We start from the raw sequence: 10,000 nt of genomic DNA on the forward strand, positions 1-10,000 counted from the left end.
AGTCAAATGAGGGGGGGGGTGGTCTAGTGGGGGATGGGGGCAGAGGATGCTGTGTGTGCAGTCAGCAAAAGAAAAAAAAATGGTGGCAGGTCATGAATTTTGCTTTGCAAGTGGCTGCTAAAAAAGACGAGGATGAAAAGCGCATCTGATAGAAGAGCAATGATGGTGTTAAAGCCTGACGCTGCCGAAACACACCGCTGGATACCTGGTGTGTGTGTGTGTGTGTGTGTGTGTGTGAGCGGCTCTCATCACTGTCTGCACTAGCGGCAGGGGCGTGTCTAGACTTTTTTTTTTCTTGGGGGCGGGGAGGGAGCGAACTGTAGAAGGATGGAAAACTAAAGTGGGAATTTCATCTAAATGCACTGCAGGCTCAGATTACAACGACCAGTGGGGTCAAAACATGAACAACTATTTATTCACCCAAACAAAACACGGATCTGTTCAGCGTGTGAAAACTGTGCAGCAGTTCTGTTTGGTGCAGCGTCTTATGGCACATGCTAACTTTTCTAGCCATACAATTAGCCTGTTTAGCTTAGCGTAGCTTAACCATGTATATACGTCTCTATTTTTACTGTTATGTTAACTCTATTCAACTTTTCACATTTAAACGGAAAATTATTGAACCATTACAAATTAACCACACAATACAAACACCTATCTAATTACCCCCTTTTCTCCATTATGAAGAGGGTAGTTTTTAGCCTCATGGCTCTCTTTCTTATTATTAAACATAATATGCATCAACCTGTCAATGGGGCGAGAGTTGAAAAATAGCAGCTTGTCTGTAATTAAAAGCTTTTTAATACGTAATGTAACATTTTAAAAAGAAATAAATGTGAAACTATCAAGAACACGGCATTTTGTGAACAAAACGTTAATCTACGTACGATAAGAAACGAACATCTGGGGTGGCCAATCAGATTTCAAGAATAACCGGCGCACCTCCCTCAGCCATCCCTGTGGCCACGCCCCTGGGAAATAAAATCCTGGTGTAGATCTACGATGACGCGTTAGTTCAATTGTAGATAAAAATAAAAAAAATAAAACTTTGAGATTAATCTCAGAAAATTTCTATTAAAAAACAGAACTTGGTCACTTTTTACTTTGACCGTTTTTCTCTAAGCCTTCTGAGCTATTTTTCTAGCAAATTTACAAGTTTCGAAACTCAAATTTCAACCTTTTATATTGGAAAATTTCTGAGATTAATCTCAAAATTTCCATTTTTTTGAGTTTTCAAACTTGCACATTTCCTTGTTTTTTCTAGAAACTTTCAGATATTTTTTTGTGGAAATTTACAATGACCCCAATACACTGTCATAAGTCATCTTAATGGAGCTTTTTAGTGGCTTTGATTTGTGTCATTATGAATCTGGTCTGTATGGCAGGCGGGTTTAAACCCTTTTATTGCACTAATTAGCTTAATGAAATGAAGAAAGGAACAATGCAGAGAAAGTTTCTCATCCGGTTTTTTCCAAGTTAATTGCACATAGATGCAGAGGCTCCTCAGTCTGCTCCGGGTACCAGATGGGCGAGCCTGATGCGAGCCGATTATTCCGGAAATGTCAGAAAAAAGAGGAAAAAAATCCCAGAAGAACCTGCAAAAAGTTTACTTGCAAATATATCAGTGACATTCATCATGTTTTATTCTGAAAAACACTTTGAATTATTTAATGACTCTGCTTCAAGTTACTAAATATAATTATTCCTTCCATGTCATCTGTCAGCATAGCACGTGGAATATTATTTTTTGCTTTTAATTTGCTTTAGATAAACACCACAGGACTTTTAAAAGTATCTCATTCAGTACCTCACGAATCAACAGCAGACAATGTCTCCCTCTTGTGGTTTGCAGCAGGAATGGCAATTAAAGGAAGCGCATCATAAAAGTTTCATTAGGTCTACACAATTTGGGATTTTTCCATCACTAAAACTTTTGAAACACTTAAATATGTGACTTTAAAAAAAACAAAAACATTCTGCTCCAACACCATGTGTTCTGAATGAAACAAAAATCTTTAAAATATTTTAAATCATAACATCACACTTAAATGTTTCAGATAAAACAAAGTTTTAAGATCGAATTTAAGCAGATACAAAATGCCACCAAAAAAAAACAAAAAAAACAAAGCAGTCTCAAGAGTACATGAGTAGACTGTGAGAACGCTTCTACAGACATGTTCCACAACACATCAGGGGACATTCATGACCACTGGACACATTGTGCAGCATGTTTGTCTTGTTTGCTTCAGAGTTTAATACTAAAGTTGAACAATTCATAAAAATGTTTTTTTACACAAAGTCACTCTTAGATAATGAGATGTTAGTCTGGTCAGTTCTGTTGATTTTGAGTTGTTTTATGGCCCGTTGTCACTTTAAATCCATATAAGCTGCTGGCCACGCCCCCCCAACTCAACGTTTACACTCACATGTGAAAATAGTTACAAACAGATGTGCAATTATATAACCGTACATCAATGAAAAGCAGAACAAACAAGAATGCAGCATGTGGTTTCTGGATGGTAAGTCAACAGTAAAACACTTGTACTTTCCAGCAGCCATTGTACAGCACATACAGCAGCAAAACTAGCCAACTAGAACTAGAACTCCACTTGGGTTGCTAGGTGACGTTCTGAGCTTTGCTGGGGTTGCTAGGTACAGGGCGATTCCTGCTGATTTGCAATGTTACATTCATAAAGATTTTGAAACGCTTCACTTTCCAGACACCAAGAAGCAGTAGAAGCCCAAATGAAAGTACAAAAACGTGTAAAATGTCAATTTTGCATAATACGTCCCCTTTAACAGTAAAAACCTAATAAATTGTCAACAGTTCAAATGAAAGATTTTGTATGATTGTAATTCCTTACCTGAATCATACAGCGACTGAACGTCAAGCTTCTTCATCTTGGCCAAACCTCAAATTGCGCAAGAATGATCAAGAGAAACTCGACAAAGATTGTGTACACTTTTATTATCGTCTTCCCTCGTTAGATAAAAGCTTATGCAGAGGAGCGCAGTAATAAGAAACCGCTGCAGCTTTGGGGGATTCCTGTCCAAAGCTGGACAGCAGAACTGAGGAGGTGACTGGACACTGACAACACAGGACGAAGCCCAATGCCGTAAATGCTACATGACACACAACACCGTTCAGAAGAGAAACAGTCCCATTCACTGGCTGCTGTCAGCCAGGAAATCACTCCTAGAAACAGTCATTCTGAGGTAAGCTTGAGGTGGCTAGTGTTGAACGGAGCAAATAAACCTACTCTCTGCTCTGGGCATCCGTAGATCAGCTCTATCTGGCATAGCTTTGGCATTAGGAGGCAACAATGGTGGCTTCCTTTGACAATAAAGTATCGGTTGTTCATTACATGAACAATTAGATTCGACTCCTGCGGCCTTGGGTATGGAAATATGACAGTATAACTAAAATAATACACACCCCCAGTGAGGTTTTGAGGGATTAGTTAGAGTGAGGTCCACTTTGAAGTGCAGCTTTGCACAAAATGTACAGGAGCTTAGAAGCTTTAGCTTATCCCAGTAAGAGAGGAAAAGGTGCCTGAAGCCTTCCTGGAGAAGCAACAAGCGAGTCAGCGTTTCTGAAACGATATACATATGATATACAATATACATTTGATGTTGATACATCAAAATAAGTACGATTACATATTATTATGTAACCAAGCTAGCCTCTTTGGCTAGACTCTGACATGAGATTAAACAGCACCAATGAGTTTAACAAAAAAAAAAAACATTCTGTTGTAGGTGTGTAAGGTCTAGAGATGCACTGATCAGGATTCTGTGGCCCATTTCAAACCAGCTTTGAAGCCCATTAAATCAGAGACATATGTATTCTGTTACTGTGTGAAGGTGGAATTATCCCAAAGTTTACCTTTCTAAACTAGCTGTAGCATCTTATATTAGCGGTAAGTTTGCTAGCATTACTGAAACAGCAGCCTGTGTGTTTTCCATGAATGTGTAAATTCTTACCTTAGAGGCTCTCCTACTCTCAACAAAGTTAGAAGTAACAAACTTAAAAGAGGTACTTTGAAAAAAGACAATAACACTTCATTCAATAAAGTCAAACTCATAAAACTAAAATAAAAGGCAAGTAATGAGGCAGTTAAATAAGATAAATAAGTCACCATCAATAGTCTCCATTGAGCTCAATATTTGGGTCATTATTGCTTGTGTCGCTTATGTGATTAAGTTGTTTTGGTCAAACGTCTAAAGGTTGAATTTCTGTAAAGCCGCCTTGGGAAACAAGACAGCAGGACTCCCAGGTGTTTTTTTTTTTTTTTAGTTTGGCGTACACCACTCTATTCAGCCTTCCTGTTATCTGCTCAAAATCTTGCTCTCTCACGCGGCCTGATTAATATGCAGATATGTCTCAAAATTTCATAGAAGACACTAACTTTATGACTAACAAAAAAAATAATTGAGTGTTCTTCCCACAGTGACAACATCCACACAGAAGAGTGTGGCTGTATGCTCCACCTGCTGTTGGTTACATGTAGTGGTGGTTGTTTTGGACTGATTGTTGAAAATTGTTTGATTAGAGTCAGCAGTTGACTTCTCGGAGCATCTCTAGTCCAGGACACCATGAAATCAAAAAAGTATAAATAACACCGTTTTCTTTAAACACAATTTTGATTGAAAAAAAAAAAAAACACATAATAAAAGGAAAGGTGGTGCAATTTGTCACTTTGGGATTACCTGAGACGCCAGTTATCCCTCTGGGTTGTACAGATTTAGTATCGGCACCACGTGCTGATTGACCAGGCAAAGACATCCCAGCACCAACAAGACGGCGTTTTTTTTTTTTTTTTGTCTTTTCTGTTTCATTAAAAGACAGAAGCCGCACTCTCCACAACAGCCAATCAAAACCTGACCTGCAGGCTCAGCTTGTTCCACTCAGCAGTCGCACGCTGGAGTAAACCAAACGCAGCAAAAGAAAAACAGGAAAAACAGCTTATGTTGAAATGGTGAGGCGTCCTTTACATAATACTCCCCTCACAGGATTTAGGCATTTTGATACCATCTTGGAATGCACTATATATTGATATATATACCATAGACCTTATATACCTCTACGTAGACTGTATATTGCCATTATTATAAGCAAGATTACTGTTGATAAATGCAGTGGCCTCCTCACCTGAGGCACCTCAGAGGGCTTCAACCAACCCCCACCCCCATCCTTCCATTGGCCCAGAAGGGTCCACCCGCGGGTGGAGCAGGAGGCATTTTACTGTTCTGTTTCAGACTGAATCAAATTCAGACATGGCGATTGAAAGTCTGGCTGGGTTTAGTCACTCCTCGTCCACCGACTCCCTTTTTGAATCCTCGTCCTTCTGTTCCGCCCCCTGAGGGCCGGGGCTCAGCGGGGCCGCTGCCACTGCCACCTCCCCAGTGATCAGCGAGGAGCCATCTTGTTGGTCAACGATTTTCTGGGAAGAGGCGTCCTCCTGTGAGAGGCAGAGGGGTAATGAGATGGCCATTCTGCCTACACAGCAGCTCAGAAAATGTCGGTCGGCTTGTTAAAGCCATCAAAACGGCGGCTTTAAGATTTCCGGAGTGTGTTTGTGTGGCGCTGCCTGCTGTTAGCTCGTTCTGCTGCTGCTGCTGCTACACACCGACTCTCACAGAGCAGATCACTGCTAACACAAAGGGCAGAGCGGGAACCGCTGAGGTCCAACAGTGTTAACATATGAGGGAGCTCAGGTGCAACTCTAAAGATTTAAACGCAACATCAGACAACGCAACAGGAATCAACTTTCTCTCATTTTATGTGTCAAACAAAAACTTCAGTGGATCCTTTTGGTAGATTTTACGTGGCAAACTTAAAGACCAACATAACCGACACGTGGAAGGAGGAGGAAACCTTATATTAAAACTAGTTACAACCTAATTTAGCTCTGGACTTTGACTAGCCCATTCAAAAACATGCATCTTAACTCTAGATGTACGGTCAGGGTCATTGGTCTACTGGAAGGGGAAACTCCAATCCACTTTCAAGTAGAACAGATTTTCAGGTACTGTACTACAAAGCTACAAGTACTGAATGCAGGAAATGATCAAATATTTTTTCAGAATGGGGCATTTCTATTTATAATACATGTTATTAAAATAAATTGTTAAATTGAAGTTAGTATTTTACTTTTCTGAGTCACTGAATGTTTTGGCTGATTTATCTGCGAGCCATGAGCATCAAAAGTACAAGAAAAAACCTTGAAATATTTCAATATATGTCTGATGAATCAACAAAATGTAAGAGCTTCATTTTCTGAAATCACTGAAAAAAATGTATTGAATCTGGTTAGAGCCTTCCCAAATAAAGAACAAGTCTGTGGTTGTAAAAATGTAGAGAGGAAATCAATAGTTTTGGATGACAGTGTAGGGAAAAGGTTACGCTGGTGATTCTGTGTTTGTGACCGTTCACCACACACTGTGCACCAAGTGGCTCCACGTTCGTTCATGTACCTGCTCTGAGAACCGATGAGTCACCTGATCTACAAACTCTTGCAGCTCTCCCTCTTCGCCATTTGAGTGGCAGCTCGGACTTGGCACCTCAATCCCATGGCTTTCCAAGATGGCGGCTTCTGGTTGAGACAAAACAGGACGGAGCAGAGATTGAGCACTCACAACCCGTTTCCACTGAAGGTTTTTGAACTGGTTCTGCTGCCTTCAAACCTCGGTGCCTCGTTGAGAGCTGACGCCGTTTCCACCAGTTTGTGGAAGCGAGCATGTGTTGAAAACAGCGGGAATTACACAACGCGGTAGGAGAGTGTAGTCGCAAGATGTCGGGTTCAATGGTTTTCATGGACTACAACAAGCAACACGGTGAATAAAAACACAGAGGAAGTTGAAGTCGGCTTTCGATTGCAAGTTCAGATTCCATAAATTCCCCCAAAAAGTTTGAAAGACTTTGCTTGTAAAATAACGTAGTCCATATTTAGGAGTTTAAGTAATGTAGTTCTTAAGCTTGAGCAAGTTTTAGACCAGAGGTTCTTAACCTTTGTGGAGGTACCGAACCCACCAGTTTCATATGCGCATTCACTGAACCCTTCTGTAGTGATAAATAAAATATGATCCCCCCACCACAAATTCAAGACGTAGGGGTGACCCAACTAGAGTCTAGTTGGGTCACCCCATGATCACTAAGTCTTCTTAAAAGGTAGAGTCTCTGAGAACAGTTCTTCAAAATATAGTCAGTTTTCAGCAAAGTTGAGCTGACTGTCCAGGAACGACCCAAGGTATTTAAAATTTGCCACAGTTTCAACAGGTTGGCCATCGAGAGAAACTGGAACCACTTTAAGATCTTGTTTAGGTCATTTAATTAGCTCTACATTCTTAAGAGAATGAAAAATTCATAATAAATAATAAAGACTTTGCGGTATTCTGATTTAGTAATGTAATTATATTAGTTGTGTTACCACCCCCACGCCACTAGAGGCAGTAGCAACCCCGAAAAGATGCGACTAAGGAGCAGATTTAGAAGTACACCGAAAGGTACAGAATTTGGTAAAAATGGTGAGTTTTGCTGAAGTAATTAAAGACACAAGTTCAAATCCATGCTGAGAGTGAAACTCCTTCAATCAGTGCTCCTCCGCAGCACTGATTGGCTCAGCAATGTAACGTGATCCTCTGCAGCAAGTGATGGCAAAGTCACGACTTTACACAGTGTGTCTTTACCTCCGTGGCAGAGGCTCCACCGAACCCCTGAGACCGACTCATCGAACCCCAGGGGTTCGACTGAACCCAGGTTAAGAACCACTGCTTTAAAGAATTAGTTTAGGAAAAACAAGATTGACCAAACTGTCGCCGTTTCCACGATAGAAAGTAGAGTTTAGATCCAGAGCCCGTCCCGAAATTTGGATTTTTTTAGGCCCCATCTAAACTCTAATCGAAAGCCGCAAACGGAAGTCAGCTTCAGTTTCTTGAAAAGTAGCTCATCTACAAAAAAGTCCAGCCTTTTGCTAATTTAACAATCCTAGACCTTTCAATTGATCATCAGCACATCACAGAGAGATGTGCCTGTGTTGAACCACAGTTTGTGCCGTGGAACCTCGTTATTTTCTGTGGAAACACTCAACAACGATTTGAAAACACATTCGGGAACCTGAACGGTTGGTGGAAAAGGCCTTGTATATGTATGTGTGTGTGCGTGAACTGTTGGCCGGCTCTTGTCAGGTCAGCCGCTCTCACCTATGTTTGCTCTTCTCTTCATCTCCTTCCGACGGTTGGCGAACCAGTTGTACACCTTCAACGCCGTCACCCGCTCAAACTCTGACAGTTTGCAGCCTGAAGCAGGAGAGCAATGAGTAAGTAGGATCAGTTTTATTCTATTTAATGGCAAAATTAACTTTTTATAATATTAAAGAAACTCATAAAGTGTTGCAAAAAAAATAAAAAAATAAATAAAACAGGAGGTCTAATATTCGTTCCTCCAAGACTCTGTAGTCATCAAGCTGAGTTTTTACTAATAATCTAAAAGCATAAAGAGACACCAGGGGGAGAAAAGATAGAGAAAAAAAATCTGTATTTATGGAAAATACCAGTAAAAGGTTGTTTTGTTTTTTTGGGATGAAGTGCCATCTAGCGGTTGACTCGACACCAACCTTTTGTAGCTCCTGGGTTATTTAGAAATCAGGACATAATAAAATGATCTAGCCTTTTAGAGGTTGTAAAATTATTTCAATTTAAATGCATATTGTAAAAAACAAAAACAAACAAAAAAAAATCCATCCAAACAAAATATTTCATCTCATTGTTTACATGACAAAAGGAAAGCCATAGGTTTCCATTTCTCACCCAGGTTTTTGGTTTTTCATAAATTATGGATCTGAGGTGTCAGATGAGCATGCTCACCAGTCAGGTCGCATGCTTTTCATATTTCTCATTAGCCACTTGAATTTCAGGATCATGACTCACTGTCCAAGATGACCGTCAGCTAAAACAGTTCTTACCATAAAACGTTCCCCATTTTCATGACTTGGATTAACTTTATGTCACATCAAATGTGTTTGACTTTGGTTCTCTTATTCATACAACTTTCAAGTAATAACATGTAGCAAAATCTGAATCTGAGGATGTTTGCGAGTCTCACACCAGCCGTCAACAGGAAGGAGATGATGTGTGTTAACGTTAGCTTCTGTGGTTTAAAAAAAAATGTGTTTAATGGTTTTGTGTTAGCTTCAGATCATTTTTTTGTGTTCAGCGGTTTAGCGTTAGATTCCACAAATTTTTTGTGTCCAGGAAAAAAATAGTAACGGAATCTACTTGTGTTTAGGATTAGCTTCTGCAAAATTGTAAGTGTTTAGCAAGTTAGCGTTAGCAGAGCTACAATTGATTTAACACCAAACACACTCATCTACTTGGTGATTTTAGTGCAAAAATTATTTTTCTATAACAGCCATGGTGGCCATCTTTAAAAAAATATCAAGAAAGCATAACTAAATATAGATATGCCAATCATTCATGATTGGCATATCTAGTGCAACAATAAATTTTCCTACATGACCATGGTGGTCATCTTGAATTTTTTTTCTGTGGCTAGCAGTTTCTTTAAAAAAAAAAAAAAAGCCCCTGGGAACATCTGTACCAAATTAGGTTCTTGTACCTGCATATGGAAGATTTTGCTGAAATATTATTATCTACTGCACTATAAACAATCTGGTAAAGACCAGATGAATTTTGTGTCATGATAAGCAAGTTATCACAAAATGATGTTTAGAAAAGTACCTGAATCCCTTCCAGAGATTAAAGCTATGAGGAGGAAGTGCATTTTCTATCCAATAAGAGGAAGCCAAAGTCTCCGTAGATAAAAGGGAAGAAAATCTAATCAAAGCAATGTTTGCGTTTATTCTCAGTAGCTCAATAATATGGTTGGAGGTGTCTGGATCTCTCGGTCTGTCGGATAAAGATGGAAAAAAAAAAATCTAAATGAGAAAATAATCTGGGTGAAAAATGACGGCCTTCCAACCTGGTTTCTGGATGACAGAAT

At 39.6% G+C, this 10,000-nt stretch overlaps 1 protein-coding gene across 2 annotated transcripts in view; it reads right to left on the reverse strand.

Moving 5' to 3' along the window:
* Nucleotides 1–2,949: 2,949 nt before the first annotated feature.
* The window catches only part of LOC106945641 (homeobox-containing protein 1), a 21,698-nt gene continuing 14,647 nt past the window's right edge, over nt 2,950–10,000 (reverse strand). For both annotated transcript variants that reach the window (XM_015029470.1, XM_015029469.1), the window contains 4 exons: nt 9,980–10,000; nt 8,203–8,298; nt 6,478–6,596; nt 2,950–5,462 (listed from right to left, as the gene is read on the reverse strand). The exon at nt 9,980–10,000 is cut by the window's right edge and continues 62 nt beyond it. In XM_015029470.1, the coding sequence (XP_014884956.1) occupies nt 5,307–5,462; nt 6,478–6,596; nt 8,203–8,298; nt 9,980–10,000 (392 nt within the window). In that variant the 3' untranslated portion in view covers nt 2,950–5,306. The remainder of the gene's footprint in view (nt 5,463–6,477; nt 6,597–8,202; nt 8,299–9,979) is intronic.

Source organism: Poecilia latipinna, unplaced genomic scaffold, assembly GCF_001443285.1.
Source record: "Poecilia latipinna isolate Pla-1442-1.1 unplaced genomic scaffold, P_latipinna-1.0 Scaffold154, whole genome shotgun sequence".
Lineage (NCBI taxonomy): Eukaryota > Metazoa > Chordata > Actinopteri > Cyprinodontiformes > Poeciliidae > Poecilia > Poecilia latipinna.